Raw genomic sequence first — 22,561 nt, forward strand, 5'->3', positions numbered from 1 at the left:
ATATATACTCAGAAATAGAATTGCTGGATCATATGGCAGTTCTATTTTTAATTTTTTGAGGAAACTCCATACTGTTTTCCATAGCAGCTGAACCAATTTAAATTCCTGCCAACAGAGCACAAGGGTTCCCTTACTTCCACATCCTCACCAACACTTGTTATCCCTTGACAATCTGCAGAAGGTTGGTGAAAAAAAGAACCACAGCAGTTAAAGGTTAAGTGTGGGAACCAGAGTGCCTCAGTTGTAGCAGGTAAAGAGATCAGCACCACCAGTAAAGAAAGGGTAGACACAATTTAACAGTAGGCTGAAGATCTGGGAATCACAGGGCTCCGCAGATGTTTGAACACTCAATCAAGGCAGGTCTGTTATGCAAAGGTCAAGATGCTGGTAGGGAAAACCTGGAATTGTAAAAACTGGGACAGAGTCATCGGGATGGATGCCTCTGAATACGTTGTCTCTCCACACCCACTCCATTCCACACCCACCCTCTGGGCATGCAGACATGGCCTGTCTACCTCTAGAAAGAGCTACCACTTCTGCTGGGCTGGAAGGTTCTGCAGAAGCTTCTCCCCACAAGACAACAGGTCCCCCGCCACCTCCTCTGATGGGTTAAATCCGAGCGTAATCCAGCTGGTGCTGGGCCTGATAAGGGAAGGAAGAAGTACAAAAATGAACCTGCAGGGCTTCCCTGGTGGCGCAGTGGTTGGGAGTCCGCCTGCCGATGCGGGGGACGCGGGTTCGTGCCCCGGTCCGGGAGGATCCCACATGCCGCGGAGCGGCTGGGCCTGTGAGCCGTGGCCGCTGAGCGAACCTGCATGTACTGGCAGGAACCAGGGGAGTATGCCTGGGATTGGATTCTGAGGCCTCTTTAAAACTGGATAAGCAAGAATTTGTTGAGTTTGAGCCATTTTCTCAGGATATGGGATTTAACTAATGCCCTAGCAAAGGCCCAGTGAGTCTTAGAAGCCTAGGAAAACTGCTGTCTAACTCTCAGCAAAGTAAAAAAGAAAACACCTGGTGTCCTGGCAGTTGGTAGAGGAAGGAACGAAAAGGCTCAGGGAGGTGGAGGGGCTGGAATGGAGGCATTATACAAGCCCAGAAGACCCAGCAGAGGATTATGTCCCATGAAAGGGTCCGGATGGCACACTAATCACCAAGGGCATTTTGATGAGAAGACCACCAGCATCACTAAAACGTCCAGTGGTATCTCTCCTCTGCAGCTAAGGATGACAATAGGTGAGGTGGCCACAGGGCTCATTGGGTGGATGAGGCCCTGAAGTAAGAAAGGCTTGGTAGTGGCACTTTACTTCCTGAAGCCAGGAGGCCACAGTTACCATAATGACAGGAAAGGTGTAGCTATGGGGGCTTGATCTACAGGGAGTTGTGAAGATAGAACATAGTGGTGTTAGTGGCAAAATTATCAAGCGGTCAACAAGACTGTTGGATGATAACATCTAAGAAAAAAAAAAGAATGGAGAAGGAGGTTGAGGGCAGTTGTCCCTATAAAAAGTCACAATCCTTTGCTCCAGTCCCCAGATCTGAGTAGATTTTCAGATCCAGAATCTGTTACCTGAAGAGGTGGCCAGGTCCCTAGGAAGAAGGACCCTGCAACAGTGTGGCAAGTCTATACCGTGACAATTCCCCCTCAGACCTATGGTCATTTACTCAGGTGACTGTACTGAGGAACAGGGAATAATCAGATGTTTTGAGGACTATCTGATGCAGGTCTGAGTTAACATTGATACCTAGAGACCAAAAGTGTCATCAAACCCCCCTTTAGAGTTGGGACCTATGAGGGCCAAAGTGGCTTTGGCCATGCCAGGGGTCTTTACCTCAGTCCCCGAGTGCATAATTGAAATTGATATACTTGGCAGTTGGAATGAAGCCCACACTGAGCCCCCAGTTTGTGGAGTAGGATCTATAATAGTGGGAAAGGACAAGTGAAACCTCTGAAACTGTCCCCACAACACCCCTGAGAAAGTTAGAAAATCATTATCATTTTCCAGGGAATAGCACAGATTAGTGCCACAATTAAGGACCTAAAAGATGCAGGGTTGGTGGTTTCTGTCAGATCTTCATTTAATAACCAGTCTGGCCCACGCAGAAAGTGGATGAATCCTAGAGAATGACAGTAGAATACTGCAGATTTAATCAAGTAGTAGTGCCAATTGCATCCAGTATGCCAGGTGTGGAATCAGTGCTAGGGCAGGTTAATCAGGCCTCAGGTATATGGTATGCAACTACTGACTTGGAAAATGCATTCTTTTCCATCCCACAAGAAAAGAATATCAGAAACAGTTCACATTCACATGGATAACAATATTAAATTATCCTCCAATCCTGTGAAATTCCCAAGGGTATATCCTCATACAGGTAACCAAAATAGCAAACCAACCTCATTTCTGGTCCAATCACAGTGCCTGGGAAGCAATGCTGTTGTGGGCCCCAGGACACATCGTACCACTTAAGAATGAAACAGCTGTTCCAGATCAAGATGGCAGAGTAGGAAGATCCTGAGCTCACCTCTTCCCTACACACCAAAGCTGCCACTAGATATAGAACACTTATCTCTGAGAATGACCTGAAGACTAAACAGACTTTCTACAGATAAGAATATAAAGAGAAGGCCACATCAAGACAAGCAGGAGGGGTAGAGAGGTCTAGTCAAAAGCCACAACACCACACCCACAAGAGGGAGGGATATCACAACTGCAGAGGTCCCCCTGAGGAACAAGAGGTCCCAGCCCAGGGGACCTGCACCAGGAAGATGAGCCCCCATAATGTCTGGTTTTGAAAAGCAACAGGGATTACATCTGCGAGACCTGGAGGCTGTGGGAAACTGAGGCTCCACTCCTGAAGGGTTCACCCTCAAACTTGTTGGCCCCAAGTGCCAGCCCAGAGGTAGCAGCTTGAAAAGCACCTGGCTCATACAAGAAGATTTATTGACTAATTTTAGGATGTGTGCCAGAGGGGCAGGGATCTGGTAGAACTTTCTTTTCTTTTAGTTCTTCCATTTAGCTGACAGGCACCATTTCTGTCACTCTCAGTCAACCTAGCTAACACCATGTTCCCCACCCCTGAGGACCCACCCCAGCCAGCCCCTCCAAAGCAGCTCCTGCCCCACTCCACCCAGCATGCAGTTTCAGCCTACACCAGCACCCCTCCAAAGTGGCTCCCAGTTGCGGGAGCCAGCCCTGCCCACCACTGTGCCTGAAGCAATCACAGCCCAACCACAACATGTGGGTGCGTGCAGCCCACACAGGGGATGTCTCTGGAGCACCTGGCTCTGGTGACCACAGGTGTGGCACTGGCCACATAGCCCTTCTACATAAGGCCACTCTTTCAAGACTGCTCCCAGGCTTGAAACTGGGACATAACTGATATACCTAATACATAGAAACAAACACAGAATGAGACAAAGAAATATCTTCCAGATGAAAGAACAAGACAAAAACCTCCAAAAAGAACTAAACAAAAAAGAGATAAGCAATTTACCAGATAAAGAGTTTAAAGTAATAGTTATAAAGATGCTCACTGAACTTGGGAGAATTCAGTGAGAATGGATGAATTCAGTGAGAACTTCAACAGAGATAGAAAATATAAAAAAGAACAAATCAGAACTGAAGAAAAAATAACTGAAATGAAAAATACACTAGTAGAAATCAGTAGCAGATTAGAGGATGCAGAAAAACAGATCAGCAATCTGGAAGACAGGCTAGTGGAAATTACCCAACTGAAACAGCAAAAAGAAAAAGAAACCAAAAAACTGAGAATAGTTTAAGAGACTTCTGGCACAATATCAAGTGTGCTAACAGTCATATTATAGAGAACACAGGAGAAAAGGGAGTAAGGGACAGAAAACCTATCTGAAGAAATAATCGCTGAAAATTTCCCTAAATGGGTGAAGGAATCAGACATCCAAGTCCAGGAAGCACAGAGAGTCCCAAACAAAATGAACCAAAGAGGCCACCCCCAGGCACATTATAATTAAGATGTCAAAAGTTAATGAGAGTCTTAAAAGCAGCAAGAGAAAAACAACTAGTTACATACAAGGGAAATACCAGAAGACTATCAGTTGATTTTTCAGCTGTAACTTTGCAGTTTAGAATGGAGTGGCACAATGTATTAAAAATGCTGAAAGGAAAAAACTTATAACCTATAAGGATACTCTATCCTACAAGGTATCATTCAGAATTGAAGGAGAGATAAAGAGTTTTCCAGAAAAGTAAAAGCTAAAGGCGTTCATCACCACTAAACTGACCTTACAAGATATGTTAAAGGGACTTCTTTAAATGGCAAAGAAAAGGCCATAACTAGAAGTAGGAAAACAAACTTATGGTTACCAAAGGGGAGAGGGAGGGAGGGACAAATTAGGAGTATGGGATTAACAGATACTACTGTATACGTAAAATATCAATAGATAAGCAACAAGGATTTACTATATAGCACAGGGAATTATATTCAATATCATGTAATAACCTGTAACGGAATATAATCTATTAAAAACTATAACTGAGTCACTTTGCTGTACACCTGAACTAACACAATATTGTAAATCAACTATAGTTTAGTTCTGGGGGAAAGAGGCCGGCGGCGGCGGCGGCGGCGCGGGTGAGAGCCGAGCGGCCGGGGACTCCCCTCCCCCGCTGCCGAGCGGTGAGGCGCGGGGCCTGCTGTGCCCTCCGCCCAACCCTCGCCCCAGCCGCCGCCTCGCCGCTTCCCCTGGTCCGATCGGCTCCTAGTCCGCCCGCCCGCCCGCCCGCCCGGCCCGCGGGGAGCGCGGCGCAGTCCGTTGGCCCGCGGCGTGGCGACCTCCCGGCATCTTCGCGGCGCCCAAGGACGACCAGGAAGCGGAGCGGCCGAGATGGCGCGTCCGCGGCCCCGCGAGTACAAGGCGGGAGATCTGGTCTTCACCAAGGTGAAGGGCTACCCGCAGTGGCCGGCCCGGATTGAGGAACTCCCGGAGGGAGATGTGAAGCCTCCAGCAACTAAGTATCCTATCTTCTTTTTTGGCACCCATGAAACTGCATTTCTAGGTCCCAAAGACCGTTTCCCTTATAAGGAATACAAAGACAAGTTTGGGAAGTCAAACAAACGGAAAGGATTTAATGAAGGATTGTGGGAGATAGAAAACAACCCAGGAGTAAAGTTTACTGGGTACCAGGCCATTCAGCAACAGAGCTCTTCAGAAACCGAGGGAGAAGGCGGCAATACTGCAGAGGCAAGCAGTGAGGAAGAAAGTGATAAAGTGGAAGAAGATGGAAAAGGCAAAAGAAAAAATGAAAAAGCAGACTCGAAACGGAAGAAGTCATAAACTTCAAAGAAATCCTCTAGACAGTCCCGGTAATCTCCAGGAGATGAAGATGACAAGGACTGCAAAGAAGAAAATAAAAGCAGCTCTGAGGGTGGAGATGCCGGCAATGACACAAGAAACACAACTTGAGACTTGCAAAAAAACCAGTGAAGGGACCTAACTACCTTAATGAATGCTGCATATTAAGAAAACCCCAAGAAGGTTATACGTTTGGTTGTCTAATATTCTTGGATTTGATATGAACCAACACATAATCCTTGTTGTCATTGACAGAACCCCAGTTTGTATGTACATTATTCACATTCCTCTCTGCTGTGTTTGGGGGAAAAAAGACATTTTAGCCTTTTTTAAGGTTATTGATTTAATTTCATGTTATTTGGTTGCATGAAGTTGCCCTTAACCACTAAGGATTATCCAGATTTTTGCACAAGTTTATACAAGTCTAGGATCCTTTATGAAGGCAGTTATGTTCATCACTCTCCTGCCTTTACTCCACCATCACCAAACACTCAGTGAACTATAAGTTAGCATTTTTTAAAATGACCACTCAACATAATGCTTAAGGGATTTCTTCTCTGTGACAGAACCCAGGAACCAATTCCTAGATACATAATGTTGGCATATTGAAGATGAACTTAAAACTGTTCTTCAGTTTTGAGGCCATGTGTAAAGTTTAATCATATCGTAAAATATCTATTCTGTATTAGAAATAGCTAGTTGACAGCTTATACTTCTCAAAACTCGTGTTGTTAATGTACACAAACTCAGTTTCTGTATGTGAAGTTAGTGAGTCTTTTGTGTTACTCCAAAACAAAGGCAATGATTTATTTTTTTCCCAGTCTCAATACAATTTGAGCTAATCACTCAAGCTGGATACTTTACATTTTAAAGCTGGAATCAGCAGTAGCCCTATGAGAAGTAAGACAAAGCACTGCCTTTTAAATATAGACTTTTTAAATGATCTGTTGTTTTCTTTTGGAACTAGAATTAGAATAGTTAATATCCACAAACCATTATTATCTGTACATTACTGTTGCAATTTTGATAATAGAAAATTTTATTTATTTTTATGCCAGCTCATATTGTGAGAACACATTTAGTCAGTTTGGGTTTTATCAATCCTGTTATGCTTGTCCTTGGAATATCTTTCATGTATTCAAGGTTTGTAGTTGAAAACTACTGTAAAAAAAATTTTTTTTTAAGTATTGTTTTTACAGAATAAATTTATTGGAATGTGTACTGGGAGTAAGATTTGAGGTTGTAAACAACTAAGTTAGTGTAATTTGGCTTCATATATGTAATGTGAGGTATTAATGTAATTCATATCTTAAAGCAAAAATTGTTAACAGCAAGTTGACAATAGAAAAAATATATATATTTTAGTTTTTTAAAAGTTAGAGAAGCAAACATTCAACAGGAAGAAAACCCAACATTTTTAACAGAGAGAGAAAAATAAAAAAATAAAAATAAATAGCATACCATTATTGTTTGTATTTATTTAGATTTTAAACTTTATTTCATCTTTTGTATTTTAAAATGTATGTACACCTCTTTGTAAGAAGGATTCAAAGTGGCTTAGTTTTTTCTGCTGAAATAGAGAATGAAAACTAAAATATATATACAAATCTTGGCATTTGTGAAACATGGATGGACCTGGAAGGTATTATGCTTAGTGAAATAAGTCAGACAGAGAAAGACAAATACTGTTTGTTTTCACTTACATGTGAAGACAAACAAATGAACAAATAAAACAAAAAACAGACTCATAGGGACAGGGAATAAATGGGTGGTTGTCAAAGGGGAGGGGTTTGGGGGAAGGACAAAATAGATGAAGGGGATTAAGAGGTACAAACTTCCAGCTATAAAATAAATGAGTTACAGGGGTGTAATGTACAGCATAGGGAATATAGTCAATAATATTGGAATCTTTTTTTTTTTTCTTTTTTGGTGCTACGCGGGCCTCTCACTGTTGTGGCCTCTCCCGTTGCGGAGCACAGGCTCCGGACGCGCAGGCTCAGCGGCCATGGCTCACGGGCCCAGCAGCTCCATGGCATGTGGGATCTTCCCTGACCGGGGCACGAACCCACGTCCCCTGCATCGGCAGGCGGACTCTCAACCACTGTGCCACCAGTGAAGACTGGAATCATTTTTTATGGTGAGAGATCGTAACTAGACTTATTGTGGTGATCATTTTGTAATTTATAAAAATATTGAATCACTGTGTTGTACACTTGAAACTAATATAATATTGTCAGTTATACTTCAATGCTTGGACTCAGTTCATCTCTACAACACAGTTCAGGCAGCAATAAGCTTTAAAATGTATTTTCCTTTATAATGCTTCAAATCCTTCAGGTGGCCTAAGAAATTGTTTGTGGTAGGTTGTAATGAGGCTACTATCTCTCATTTTCAAATCTGCCTTCTAGTTTCAAATCTGCCTTTCCTTGTTGAGGCCAGGACTCTGCAACCCACATTTCTGCTCTACATCTAGCTCCCTGGTAGCTTTCTCTAGTACCAGGTACTGGAGGGACGCCAGCAACAGGAGGAAGAAAAGTACTTCCTGTTTCCCACCTTTCCTGTCAGCGCGAGTTTAGTCATGCTTCTTCATCCCAGCAGTGGTAGCAGATTTCAGGAGCAGTGGTTGATTTCCAGCTTGAAGTTTTTAAAAATTTCCAGGACTCAAGTCACCGTGCCGCTCAGAGGCACCAGCAGCCCCAGCCTGCCAGACTTCCTCCTTCAGAGCTCTGGATCCCACCTCCACAGGACTCTCCTCCACACTTTAGAACTGTTTAAATCCCAGCCTCTTTGTGCCTCCAGGCCTAGGGGTGATAGCTGCTTCTGGTGCTTACTACCTCTCTGATACCTTAGTGTTCCTTTTTTTGTCTTTTTCAGCCTCCAGTACCCCATTTACAACTATTTAATTACATTCTCCTTGTTAATATTACTGTCTCCTGACAACCACCTCAAATAAGTCTCCTATTATGCTCTACTACTGCTTGTGCCCTTCAGTTTAAATTAAAAATTAATGAATACAGGGCTTCCCTGGTGGCACAGTGATTGAGAGTCTGCCTGCCGATGCAGGGGACGCGGGTTCATGCCCCGGTCCAGTAAGATCCCACATGCCGCGGAGCGGCTGGGCCCGTGAGCCATGGCCGCTGAGCCTGCGCGTCCGGAGCCTGTGCTCCGCAACGGGAGAGGCCACAACAGTGCCCGCGTACCAATAAAAAAAAAAAAAAAATTAATGAATACATACTTTTTTTCTGTCTTCCACTGGTTAGTAAGCTTCATGAGGGCTTTAATACTTGCTCAGTGAATGAATGAATGATGGATAACTTCAGTTACTGGCGGATCAGTACCTAAATTACGTGAGCAATACAACTCAATTCATCATCAGACAGTGAATTCAATTTTGTAACTGGTTGATTTGAAGCAACCTTGGGACATCCTGTGTAGTGGGCAGGATAATAGCTCCCCAAAGATGTCCACATTCCAGTTCCCCAGAACATGCAAATATATTACTCTACATAGGAAAAAAAGACTTTGCCGATGTGATTAGGTTAAGGATCTTGAGATGACATTATCCTTGATTATCCAGGTGGGCCTAAAGTAACCACAAGGGTCCTTGTAAGTGAAATGAGGAGGCAGGAGAGTCAGAGAAGATATGACAGAAACGGGTCAGGGTGATGTGGCCATGAGTCAAGGAATGAGAGCAGCCTCTAGGAGATGAATAAGAAAGGCAAGGAAGCAGATTCCCCCCTGGAGCCTCCAGAAAGAACATAGTCCTTGATTTTAGTCCAGGGAGACCCATTTTGGACTTCTGGTCTCTAGAACTGTACGGTAGTAAACGTGTAGTGTTGCTTCAAACTGCTAAGTTTGTGGTTATTTGTTACAGCAGCAATAGGAAACGAATACACCTGGTGGAGACGTCTAATAGGCTGCGGGTTATACTGGCCTAGTGCTCAAGAGAGAGACAGGGATTGGAGATGGTGGCCTCAGACTTTTCAGCTTACAGGTGATCCTTACAGCTGACAGAGTGGCTGAGATCACAAAGAGCAAAGGGAGTGTTTAGAGTAAGAGGTGAAATGAACCAGTAGCTTGAGCCCTCAGTAGGAAGTGTTATGATGTGTTGATGGAGAGTGCCCGCCTTTCCCCACACCTGTAGTTTGTTCAATTGGGTTAGGAGGAAAGAAAGGCCACAGTGGGGAAGGGAAGCAAAGCAGCTGGGTACACCAAAAATGAATTTTAGAGCTTTGTCCACAACCTGAGGATAAGTCAAAGGAAAATCATGCACACAGCATTTACTGTCACTCAACACTGCCTGGCAATTCAACCCTATTTCCCTGGTATATTTGTATTCCCTATTTTACACCTTCTCCTCTGTCTTCAAATTCCCTACACCCCACCCCTCCCCAACTTTCCAGTGATCTTGCCTCTTATTCATTGAGAAAATCAAAACTAATCAGAAAAGAATTGCCCTCATTTGTCTTCTACACTTTCCATACCATCACTATGCACTTGCATCTACCTTATATGCTGTCACTACAGATAAAGCATCCCTCCTACTAAACGCCAAACCCTCACTTATGCACTGGATCTCTTCCCCTTCTTACCTTGCCCATGGAAATCCCCTCTCTCCTACATCATCAATTTCTCTCTTTTTACATACAAGTATACTTTAGTATCTCTCATCTTTAAAATGTCCTCCATTGACCACACAGACTTATCCCACTATTGCCCCAACTTGCCTACAGTCTCCATTTTCTTCACTATACACTCACCCCTCAAACCATTCCAAATGTTCTCTGGAGCCCACTCCTTCCCTGACACTGCCCATGTCAATGCTACCAGTGACCTCCATATTGCTGAATCTAATACTTAAGGCTTCTGTGCTACCATGTATTCCTCCTGCCTCTGTGACTCCTCTTCCTCCTCTACACGATGGGTCCTAGATCTTTGTCTTTGACCCCTTTACCTTTTCTAAGCTACACATTTTCTGTCATCCAGTCAGTCCTAAGGCTTTAGAGTCCATTTATCATGGCCATGACTCCAGTTTTTCCAAATGGCTACTTGACATCATGGATGTCTAAATGATATCTGCAACTTAACAAGACCAAACCAAAACTCTTGATTTCCCTCTTCCCAACCTGTTCTTCACAATTTTCACATCTTATGAATGGCACCACCATCCACACAATTTCTGAGGTCAAAAATCTAGAAATTATCCTTGCGTGTTCTCTCCCTAACTCAATATCCAATCCATTAGCAAGTAGTGTTACCCACTACCCCCAATATCCAACGCACCTTTTGGCGTGCACTTGTGGAATAGCTTCTTAACTGGTTGAATCAATTAGCTTTGCAGGGCTGGCTTTTTGTCATTAGGATATGAGCTTAAACCTCACCTTGTCACCTAGACCTTCGCACTGCAGCCAATCTAAGCTTACTCTCAATCACTTCATCCTATTTTAACTCTCTACAAAGCACATATCACCGATATTTTGTTTGTCCTCCCTCCTGTTCATTTCTATATTCCCCAGGGCCTACATCACTGCCTGGCAAAGGGCAGGTACATAAATATTTTTTGAACGAATGCAAAAGCACATACTGCGTCCCAGGGTTGTGCTAATTTATGAGTACTGTACTCTCTTCCCATCTCAGCAGGATACTTTCGTAAAATGTAAAATTCCACACTGAGGATTAACTGGATGCATGTTACACCCTTCCCCCACCAGTAACCCTCCTTCCTCTATTTCCCCACCCCTCCCCTTGCAAAAATAAATAAATAAATAATAATAATGAGGAGAGAGTTGGAAAACGACGTCATCAATATGGTCTTCTGCCAAATTCCGAAGGCTTCATCGAGTTAAACGCGACAGAAACTAACCGCAGCAGCAGCGGAGAGGTAAGGTAGAAGAGGTAGACGACCTCACCAGCCGCAAGAGCGGACTGCAAGTGCTGGGGCGCAGACCGCAGGCACTGCATGCTGGGAGCTGTAGTCTCCCGGGAGGGCCTGGCCCTAAGCACCAGGCCCCCGCAGCATGCTGGGAACTGTAGTCAACGGAGGGCAACACGCCGCGAGGAAGGACTGCAGTTGAGACTCCGCCTCTGCGCTTCCTCAATTTATGCTGGGAACTGTAGTCTTTCTGGGAACCCGCTCCAGCCAGGCCGAGAGGCACCGAGGCTGCGCCATCTTAGGTCCGAGCGCGGCAGTGGAGGCTAGGGCGCAGGCGGGCCCAGCTCAGGCGCCGGCCGGCCGGCCCCGCCCCCGGGGGCCTGGCGCCCGCCCCTCGCTTGGGCCCCGCCTTCCCCCACGTGTCTGCCGCCGGGGGAGGCGCCTGAGCCGGAGCGGGCCGCCTGCGGTCCGGCCCGGTCGGCGCAAAGGGTCTAGTTGGCGGCGCCCGGGAACGAGACGCTTCCCGATGTTCCCGTCCCGGCTGCCGCGGGCCGCGCTGTGCGCTTAGTGCCCGGCTCCGGCCCCTTGAGGCGTCCGGGGGGCGGTGAGAGCGACCTCGGCCCCTTGGAGTCGAAGCAGCTGGAGGGCGAGGCGGCGGCCGCCGGGAGGAGGATGGGGGCTAACCAGTTAGTGGTGCTCAACGTGTACGACATGGTGAGTACGGCCCCAGCGGCGGGAGCCCGGCCCAGCCCGCATCCTCTCGCCGGTCGGCTCGGACCCGGCCCCACGCGCTTCCTGCCTCGCGTCGCTGCCTCCCGCTTGGTTCTCTGGGGTGGGGGGAGGGGAGTATTATTTTTTAATCCCTGTAAACGTCGACGCGCTTGTTAGCGTTGCCCAGTCTTCCCCGGGGCTTTGGCCAAGACTCGGTTCGCCTTGAACCTCTCGCGTGCCCCGACTTGGCCCGGACCCTGGTCTGGGCACGACCCTCTTGTCCCTTCCGCGAAGCTTGGGTCCACCCGGACTCCGGGGCAGCCCCGCTTCTTCCACGCCGACTGCCTGCTCTGCCAAACCAGCCCAAGACTTCAAAAACTCCCAAGCTCTTCGAAGTCCACAAAGTCACCGCTTGTGATGCCTGTGTTAGAGTCTCTTTAAAGGTGGACAGGAGCCAAGACACCCTTGCCTCCAAGGCAACCTCATTAAAATGAATGAGGCTAAAATTTATCCAGAAAATAGCCCAGCTGAATTATTTAGGGATCATGGTGGTGCTTCTCTCCTAGATTCTGGAGACCACTTTCCAGGTGATGCAACAGGTATGTGACGTGACCACTGGAGAGGGACGGGAAGAACTTGTTTGTTGTCATATAACTTTGGAGTACTGTGAGCACACAGAATTGAGTCCAAGGATTGGTTTGCCATATCATTGCCATTGAAATACCCAGTACACAGTTATTGTTGCAGTTAGATGCGTGCTTGGGTTTGTTTGCTTTCGGTTGATTAGTGCTTGTTTTATAAGGGGTCCCCTCTACCTGCGATGTTTAAAATTTCTTGTTAAGTGGATTGACGAATGAAAAAGTCCCCAACATTATTTTTGTTGTCTTAAAGATTCAGAAGAGCAAAAATACTGGAGGTCAGGAGTCTCGGTTCTCATTCACAGATCTAAAATTTTTACTACCTTGTATTGTTTTTAAGTTTTTAAATTTACAGTGTAACATCTTGGGTAGAAAGGGATTCCCATGCCACAATCTGGGAATTATGTGAGAAGGCCATAAGGACTGCTTGAGATTTGAGAGCAGATCTCTGTTGAGTTCACATATAAACTTGGGAGGTGAAAGGAGATGGGTTAACATACTGAGAAAAGTGCCACATGATAGAAAAAGTTACAGAGAAGACTGTAATTCTCTAGAGTAAATAATTCTCTAGAGTAAAACTTTTTGTGGATAGCTGTGGATGACTTTATTTTCCAAGAATTTTTATTGTTTTTTTATTGTTTCTGTTTACCCGCCTCCCCACCCCGCCCCCAGTTATCTGTATTTGGCTTCTTGTTTATTCGTGAAGATTGTTACAAACCGTCTGTCCCTCAGGATATATTCTGCTCTTGAGAGCACAATATCCCTTTTCTTCTAGATTATTAAACCCCTTTAGAAATCAGGATTATGCAATGGCCAGAGGACCACGGTTTCATAGCCTAAAAGAAGTCTGTGAAAGTAGAGGAAGAGAGTGTTTTGCTTTTTAATAAAACTGAAAATACATCTTTGGCTTATAATGGCCTTTTTTACACTTTAGGTATTCTGTGAAATCACAAAAATCATTGCCATGTGGTAAACGTAGCAAAAGCTAGAGATGATATTAAAACCAGTATATTTTAAAGGGAGGAGTGTTGTGAAAGATTTTAAAAATATTAACTGGATAACAAAGATCTTATTCTTCACATCACTTTTGTAAAGTAGGTAGTTACAAAGGAAACAGAGAATAGGGTAGGTTAAACCTTCCCAGGTAACTATGAATAGGATCTAGAATTTCTAGACCACAGTCTGTTTCATTATTTTCTCTACTGAATAATTCCTGTGTCAACAGGAGGAGAAGGAGCATGTGAATGTTTATCAGAATGGTAACTAGCTGAATTATTAGACTTCTGATAAACTTGCTTTTATATGTTCTTTTAAGGGCTTTCGGTCTGTGAGTGTTTTGTGTCACTAACTCAGCAACCGACAGTTATTTAGTTAGGACCCTGTAGAAGTCACAAAAATTAATGAATTATCCTTTTTTCTTTAAGGAATTTAGAAAGTCATAGGGGAGTTACAACAGTAGTAACAATTCAAAACAGAATACCATGCTTTTGATAAGAGCAGAACAAGATGTAAAGGAGAAGACTGAGTGTGCTTGTAGGATCGGGGAATGCTGAAAGATAAAGGGGGCAAAACCTGAAGGATTGGTAGGATTTCCGCAGGCAGGGAACATTCAGCATGAACAGGGTGGCAGGAGTAGGAAAGCATAGGTTGGATTTGGGAAATCCAGTCTAGCTAGAGTGTAGGATGCATGAAAGGAGACAAAACTTTCAGTTTGAGTAGAGTTTTTATTAGTTTGGGGCTGAGGGGCTGGGCTGTGAGCCAGGGGGAACCATTTAAAGTTTTTGTGGGGAGGAGCAATGTGATCAGAGTTACATTTTAGAATTAAGCCCAGTTGGTTGAGGTGCAAATTTGTATCTGTTATACTCTCATTTTGCTCAAGTCAGTTTTGGTTTTTGAAACAGTTTTGCTTGATGTCAAGGGCAAATTCCTTTTATCTTTGGTAGTACCACCTCTTCATCATAAATGACTTTGATGAGGATTGCTGTGGTCTCTCTGTACAGGCCTAGTACATCAGCTATCTATCTAGTCCAGACTTAGTAAACGTGAAAATCAGCCTTTGATTTGCACTTATAATCACTGTTTATAGGGACCTCTTGTGGTGTATCCTTGTACCTCTTTCTCTGTGAGTCTGTTGCCTGCAGTAGGTGACTGTATTTTTCCTGTTCAGTAGATTGGGAGCTGCTCATCATTTCTTTTCTCCCATAACTCTGCCACATACATGAAAATAATTGTATCAGGGGTCATCTGAATTAACTTTCTTCTCATGAAGAAATAGTATAATCCTCAGAAGGTTACTTAATCTTTCATAGTGCTGCTTAATTATTGCTTGCTGCCTTCTCAGTGATTATGTTCCTCTCTGTACTTTGGGGTAATCTACCACCAATAAAACATGTCCTGGAGTTATTTTCCAAGTCTTGGGAATGAGGTTATTCACATATTGCTAACTTACTGGCATACATAGTAAAGCAGGTAATTCAGATTAGTTTCACTTGCTGGGCCAGTCTCTGATATAGTCACTTTAGCAAAAAGTCTTCATGTGTCATAGATCCAGATTTTGTGCTACTAAGGAATTTTTATAAAGTAAGAATATGCAGTAATATGTTTGTAGATTCATTCCATAAAGAGTTTTCTTCCTATTGTTAACTAGTACCTGTACATCTTCAGAGTCTTAATAGAAAAGAAACACTTTCTAGGACTCTTCAAATGAGGAAGTTTTTGTCTGGACTCCATTCTTTTGATCCTGCTGTCTGCATTACACTTCTAGAGAGTGTGAGGCCATGCAGGTGTGACATGGTCTGACTTCCCGTACATCTGTAGATCTAATTCAGACTTTTTGAAAGAGTTTCAGACTCATTTAAATATACTTTTCACCTAAGTGATTCCATAATATCATTAAATCAACATGTCCAGGAACAAACTTTTTTCCCTTTTTTCCTTTCCTGACCTCAGACCCTTCCCCGTTACTCTACCGAACCCCCCCAGCCCCTCACATTTCTTGTTAAAGGCCCATTTCCTACCAATCCCCCACGATCTCCCCTCCCCCCAACATACACTCTTTATGCTCACACAATGACATTTTAAGTTATCCAAATAAGCTATACTGTACCCAGGTTCTTTTACACATGCTGATCCTTCTGTCGGGAATGTCCTGTTCCAGCGTTGATCAGGTATAACCCCCTGCTCCTTCTAGCTGTAGCTTAGCCTTTATTCATCAGACTTGACTTAACTTCTGTGCCCTAGTGGTACTTTCTACATGTCTCAATCACTGCATGTATTATCATTCTGTGCATCCCACTAAACTGTAAGTTCCTTGATAGCATCGTACTATCACCATTGTTTAGAACAGGGCCTGTCACTAGAATGTGTTCTGTAAGTAAATAAATATTTACCAAATGAATGGGATTTTAACTAGGCAGTTTTGTTAGGAATGGTGCTAGTACTTAAATGGCATGAAAAGGTCATCTGGTCCCTCTTCTCCCTGTGTCAAATACCTATTTCTGGGTTTTATCCCTTGTACTTTTACTTAGTTTATTGCAGGATTTTAGCTTTATTGGACCAAGAAGGGAAATAAGATAGCAAAATAACATCAATTATTCTTCTTTGGCATTGTTTTTTTGTTTTGTTTTGTTTTTCTAACACTGTGTAACTAGACTGGAGAAATGTTCTTAATCTGTTTATTCTTTGAACTTGGATTTTAGTCACTCCTTGGAAGATAATCCCTTCAAAAACATTGTCAGTTCCTGAATTTTAATAAGATTTAACTAGTTAATAGGAACTAGTCTTAACTTTCTTGTACCAAGTATGCTTCTTGGGCCAGTGACTTTCCTACCACTTGACATAGAAACAGTGACCCGTGAGTCTAGCTAAAAAAAGGGGGGGGGGCAGTCATAAATCTGCCCTCCTATGTTATCTCTGACAGTATCTCCTTTTTTCTTTTCTTTCTTTTTTTTTTTTTTTTTTGGTTTAGTGTATAAAAGAATCCAGTCCCTCTATATATTTGTTTTATATTCCTGCAATAACAAATTGCCCAAAACTTAGTGGTTTAAAATAATGCAGATTTATTCTCTGACACTTCTGTAGGTCACACATTCAGGTGAACTAGGCTGGTTCCTTTGCTCCAGATCTCATAAGGCTTGAAAGCAAGGTGTCAGCTGGCCTAGGCTATGGGGACACATCTGCTACTAAGCCGTTAGATTGTTCCCAGAATTCAGTTGCTTGCAGTTGTAGGGCTGAGGTCCCATTCCTTGTTGTTTTGTCAGCCGAGCCTCTCTCAGATGCTTAAAACCTCTTGCCTCCTTCATCCTCAAACCGGCAATAATGCATTGATTCCTTCTCACACTTCACGTATCTCTGGCCTCCCCTTCTCCCACATGTCTCCTACCTCCATCCAGCAAAAGTTCTCTGCTTTTAAGGGCTCTTGTAATTAGATGAGACCCACGAGGATATTCCAGGGTAGTATCTATCTTAAAGTCTGTAAGCTTACATGTGCAAAGTCCCTTTGTCATGTAATATAGCATATTCACAGGTTCTGGAGAGCGGGATCTGGACATCTTAAGGAATCATTCTGCCTACCACAGCATCTGTGAAAGGTATTTTGTAAACCCAAAAATGTTCAGTGTTCCCTTTTAGCAGTCCCTTGACTTGGCATGGAATAAATGTTAACCTAGTGATTTAAAATGGAAAATTTGATGTACAGTCATCCCTCAGTATCCATGAGGGAATTGGTTCCAGGATCCACCCTGGATGCCAAAATCTGCAGATGCTCAAATCCTGTGGTTGACCCTCCATGTGCGCAGGTGCAGGACCTGTGGATACAGAGGGCTGACTGTATATTCATTGAAAAAATCCACGTGTTAAGTGGTCCCGTGTTGTTCAAGGGTCACCTGTATTCAGAAAGTAAGGTATGGGAATCTTTTATGATCGGCAAATACTCTGATGTTAAGGGTCCAAGCATGTTGATGACTACAGACCCTACAAACTGCAGTGATATAGTGTATTTCAATCCCGAGGTCACGTGATGATGGATAAAGTTACCAGTATAGAATTTAGTGAAACTTATAAATTAAATACTTTAAATGAGAGCCTCCTATTTTAGGTGAAATCTTTTGTTAAAGATTTAAGACTTAAGACAGATTACACTTTCCATTTATTGACTGTCAGATTTTCTATAAGAATATTTAAATTCCAAAGCACCATTATTGTTCAAGTATCACCCAGTTGGTTACTAGAATATAAAGAGAAGACTGCCAAAATAATCTTAAACTATGAGAAAGGCAGAACAATAATAAATGGAAACGAGATACATGTAAATAATTTTGTTTTGATTTATTTGGAATGTATTTTGGTGTATGACTGTGATAGTCCCCTACCCCCAAAACAATAACTCAAAAATTAACTAATTAATGGGCTTCCCTGGTGGCGCAGTGGTTGAGAATCCGCCTGCCGATGCAGGAGACACGGGTTCGTGCCCTGGTCCGGGAAGATCCCACATGCCGCGGAGCAACTAAGCCCGTGAGCCATGGCCGCTGAGCCTGTGCGTCCGGAGCCTGTGCTCCGCAACGGGAGAGGCCACAACAGTGAGAGGCCCGCATACCGCAAAAAAAAAAAAAAAAAAAAAAAAAAAAATTTAACTAATTAACCCCATATTATTTGAAATAAAAGTCTCTCCTCACTAAATTATGATGTCATCCATATCATATACTAAATTCTTGCCCATACAGGATTGATTCTAGTCTCATTACTATACTATTTTAATTATTATAATTTCACAATATATTTAGTATATGGCTGGGCCAGTTTCCCTTTATTATCATTCCAAAGTTTTCATGGCTATTACTCATTTTCTTTTTTAGAAGTACTTTGTAAGGCTCTGAAAAAATTCCATACTTTTGGTCTTTTTTTGGTGTTGTTAAAATACACATAAAATTTACTGTCTTAACCATTTTTAGCTGTGTAGTTCAGTGTATAACACATTGTTGTGCAACCAATCTCCAGAACTTTTTCATCTTGCAAAAGTGAAACTATACCCATGAAACAACAATTTCCCACTTCCCCTTCCCCTCAGTCCCTGGTTATTCCCATTCTACTTTCTTTCTCTATGAATTTGATTAGATATCTGCCTCATATAAGTGGAATCATAATACATTATTTGTCTTTTTGTAACTGACCTATTTTTCTTTGCATAGTGTCCTCAAGTTTCATCCCTGTTGTAGCATGTGTCAGAATTTCCTTCCTTCTTAAAGGTGAATAATATTCCACATTTTGTTTATCCATTTATCTGTTGATGGACACTTGTTTGCTTTCACCTTTTGGCTATTGTAGATAATGCTGCTGTGAACATGGGTCTACAAATAAATCTGTTCAAGTCTCTGCTTTCAGTTCTTTTAGCTGTATACCTAGTAGCCCACAAGATTTTTTTGTTTTATGACATTTCAGTCTCATGTCATCCCTAGAAAGGTTTCCCCTAGCCTAAAATTATAGAAATAATCTACATGTTTGTTCCCAGGTGGAAAACCAGTACTAATTATTGAATGATCCATGGTTCCCCATGTTAATTGGAGGTACGTGCCACATTTATCCTGTCTTAAATTATCATGGATATATAAGTCTATTTCTTGACTTTCTGTACTATTCATTTATTTAGTTACCACTTCCTACACCATTACAGATGTTTAATTGCAGTATTCTACTGTGTTTTGATAACTGGTGATAAGTTTCTCATATTCTCTTTCAGAATTCTCTTTATGTTTCCCACACATTTATTTTTCAAATAAAATTTAAAATCAATTTGTAAAAAATGTCATTGAAAATTTAAGTGTAATGACATTAAATTTATGAATAATTTTGGGGGAGAATTGATAGATTTACAATATTGAGTCTTTTCCCATAATAATAAGAGCTAACGGGACTTCCCTGGTGGTCCAGTGGTAAAGATCCCGCCTTACAATGCAGGGCACAGGGGTTTGATTCCTGGTCAGGGAACTAAGATCCCACATGTCACGGAACAACTAAGCCTGAGCTTGCGCACCTCAACTAGAGCCTGCGCGCCTCAACTAGAGCCTGCGCGCCGCAAACTACACAGCCAACGCGCTCTGGAACCCGGGCGCCACAACTACAGAGCCTATGTGCCCTGCGGCCTGCGCGCCACAGCTCGAGAGAGAAACATGTATGCCACAACTAGAGAGAAGCCCGTGCACCACAACAAAGAGCCTTGCGTGCCATAGCAAGAGATCCTGCATGTCTCAACGAAGATTCCGCATGCCGCAACTAAGACCCAAAGCAGCCAAAAATAAATAAATTGAAAATAAATAAACCTTAAAAAAAAATTAGAGCTAACATTTTTGAATGTTTTCTGTATGCCAGCCATTGCAATAAGCCATTCCCTCATATCCTTTTTAAAAATGATGAAACTGGGGCTTAGTTGAAGAATGTGCTCAGAATCATGCCATAAGTGATAGAGCAGTTGTGAACCAAGAGCTCTGACACTAAAATCCGTGCCCTTAACCACCATATAGCAGCCCTCATCCTTGGAAAGTGCTGTGTTTCTCTTTTTATTTGTCCTAGTCTTACACCCATTCCTAAAGTAACTTTCACTGTGCTCTTTAGAACTCATGAATGGGTAGTGATTTTTTAAATCCCCTACATCCTAAGCCTTTTCTGTAAATGGTCCTCTGATGGTTAATTTTATGTGTCAACATGGTTAGGGCAGAGTACCCAGTTTTCAGTCAAACAGCAGTCTAGATGTTGCTATGAAGATATTTTTTAGATGTGATTAATATTTAAATCGGGAGACAGAGTAAAGCAGATTATCCTCCATAATGTGGGTGGGCCTCATCCAATCAGTTGAAGATCTTAAGAGAAAAGACTGCAGTCCCTTAAGGAAGAAGGAATTCTGCCGCCAGACGAGCTGTAACATCACCTCCTCTCTGCCTTTCCTGCCTGCTCTCCTGCCCTGCAAATTTCACACTTGCCATCCCCCACTATCACGTGAGTCAATTCCTTAAAATAATCACTCCCTTGCTCTCCCCCTGCCATCTAAGTTAGATTTTGTAGTCTACCATTTTAATCATTTCTTCTGTCATATTTGTCTGGCAAATGTAGTTAAATTGAACTCTTCAGATCCTCTACACCTCAGCAGACAAATGCAGCTAGAGAAAAATATACAACGATACAGACTAATCTCACTTTAAAATCATGACCACAAACCCCAAGAGGACCCTAAGTGCCATCTGGCAATGCTTCCTTATTTCTATGGTCAACTGACTTTCCCACTTTCCAAGACAACTACAGTATTTCATACTCTCTCCCCACATTCCTTACTGTCAGCTGATGGCTTCACTGCTTATTTCACTTAAATTAAAAAAAAAAAAAAAAAAAAGCGATTGAAGAGAATTTTCTCATCCTTCCACCACCACTGTTCGCCTCCCTCCTATTACATGGAAAGCGAATGAATTGCCAGTGTCCCTGCCTGAGGTCAAACCTTCCACTGTGTGCTGAAGCCCATGCTCTCCTATGCAAGGACTTTGCTTTTCTTCTGTTCTCTCTCAATATTTCCCCCTCTACTGTCATTCCAGTCAGCATATGAATATGCTGTAATATTTTCCAGTCCTTATTATCTCTCTTTATAAGGTCTTCACTCTGCAGTGAGCTTGAGGGCAGAGACAGTGTGTTACTCTTCTTTTTATTCCCAGAGCTTGGAACATAGTAATCACTTTAAAAAGGTTTGTTGGACTTACCTGAAGTTCCCCTAGGACTTGTCATCCTGAAGCAGTTTCTTCCTCCACTGTGTCCTCTTGTTCATTGTTGCTACTTGCAAGATGGAGAAGCATGCTGCTGGACACCTGCAATGGCTTTGGGTTTCAACCCTATGCCTGGCTGCTTACCTCCGGGGACCCGCTTTGCTCTGGTGTCTTGACGGGTCTCCCTAGCCAGTCAGGTGGCAAGTGAGAGTCCCAAAGCATCCACACTGGTTCAGAACAAGAGTACCGATGTGAGAAGGAGTCAGGGCTTGAGACAGACCTGCCTTCTCCTTGGTCACGCTTACTGTGTGGAATCTGTTATTGGAAGTAGTGAAATGCAGTTCTTTGTGGTTTAGCCTGGCATCGGGCTGCATGGATTTGTAGTCTACCTCCTGCTTTTTAGCTGTGTGACTTTAGGAAAATTACTTAACTTCTCTATGCTTCTATTTCTTTCTAAAATGGGAATAGGACTTCCCTGGCAGTCCAGTGGTTAAGACTCCACGCTTCCAATGCAGGGGGTGCTGGTTTGATCCCTGGTCAGGGAGCTAAGATCCCACATGCCAGGCAGCACGGCCAAAAAATTTAAAAATAAAATAAAATGGGAATATTACTGTACCTAGCTCAGGGTTTTTTTAAGGATCATGAGTCAATTTATGTAAAATGCATAGAATGATACCTGGCACATGATAAGCACTAGAAAGTGTTAGCTATTGTTATTGCTAGTGTTGTTATATGCAGGATTGTAGAAGCTAAATGAGCTTCCATTTGTATACTTTCAGCTGTTGCAACACTTAATAACTCGAGTTTTGGAATTTCTCCAGTTTACCTAAAGGAGTGTTAGTACACAGAACAAAGTGCTACCCAGATTGAAGCATTAAAAGCAGGCTGTTGTAGAATAGAGAGCAAACTAGTGGTTACCAGTTTGCAGGGGTGCGCAAAAGGGTACAAACTATTGGGTGTAAGATAGGCTCAAGGACGTATTGTACAGCATGGGGAATATAGCCAGTATTTTATAACAATTGTAAATGGAAAGCAACCTTTTAAGAATTGTATTAAAAAATTAATAGTAAATTTAGATTTTTTAAAATGTGTGCTGTTGTACATTTGCCACCATCTCTAAGATCTCCATCATACTATATGTATAAAATTGGGGTTAATTGTATAGACTTTTTTTTCCCCTTTGTGTGTTAGAGTTGACAGCTGGTCTTCAGCCTTTCTGCCATATGAACTTAATGGATCTAATTTATATAAGTCTTTAAATATTTGTGGA

At 42.9% G+C, this 22,561-nt stretch overlaps 1 protein-coding gene and 1 pseudogene across 7 annotated transcripts in view; both read left to right on the forward strand.

Moving 5' to 3' along the window:
- The first annotated feature begins 4,777 nt into the window (after positions 1 to 4,777).
- LOC131759316 (hepatoma-derived growth factor-related protein 3 pseudogene) lies at positions 4,778 to 5,464 on the forward strand (annotated as a pseudogene).
- Positions 5,465 to 11,611: 6,147 nt separating this feature from the next.
- Positions 11,612 to 22,561, forward strand: part of DESI2 (desumoylating isopeptidase 2) — a 41,877-nt gene continuing 30,927 nt past the window's right edge. For 2 of the 7 annotated variants that reach the window (XM_067030738.1, XM_067030745.1), the window contains exons 1-2: positions 11,640 to 11,918; positions 12,482 to 12,514. In XM_067030738.1, coding sequence (XP_066886839.1) covers positions 11,877 to 11,918; positions 12,482 to 12,514 — 75 coding nt within the window. In that variant the 5' untranslated portion in view covers positions 11,640 to 11,876. Of the gene's footprint in view, positions 11,960 to 12,221; positions 12,306 to 12,481; positions 12,515 to 18,738; positions 18,796 to 19,058; positions 19,114 to 20,483; positions 20,540 to 22,561 lie in introns of those variants that run through there. The other 5 variants (XM_067030747.1, XM_059068210.2, XM_067030743.1 and 2 more) reach the window with 5 other exon arrangements.

The sequence above is a fragment of the Kogia breviceps genome, chromosome 1 (genome assembly GCF_026419965.1).
Source record: "Kogia breviceps isolate mKogBre1 chromosome 1, mKogBre1 haplotype 1, whole genome shotgun sequence".
Lineage (NCBI taxonomy): Eukaryota > Metazoa > Chordata > Mammalia > Artiodactyla > Physeteridae > Kogia > Kogia breviceps.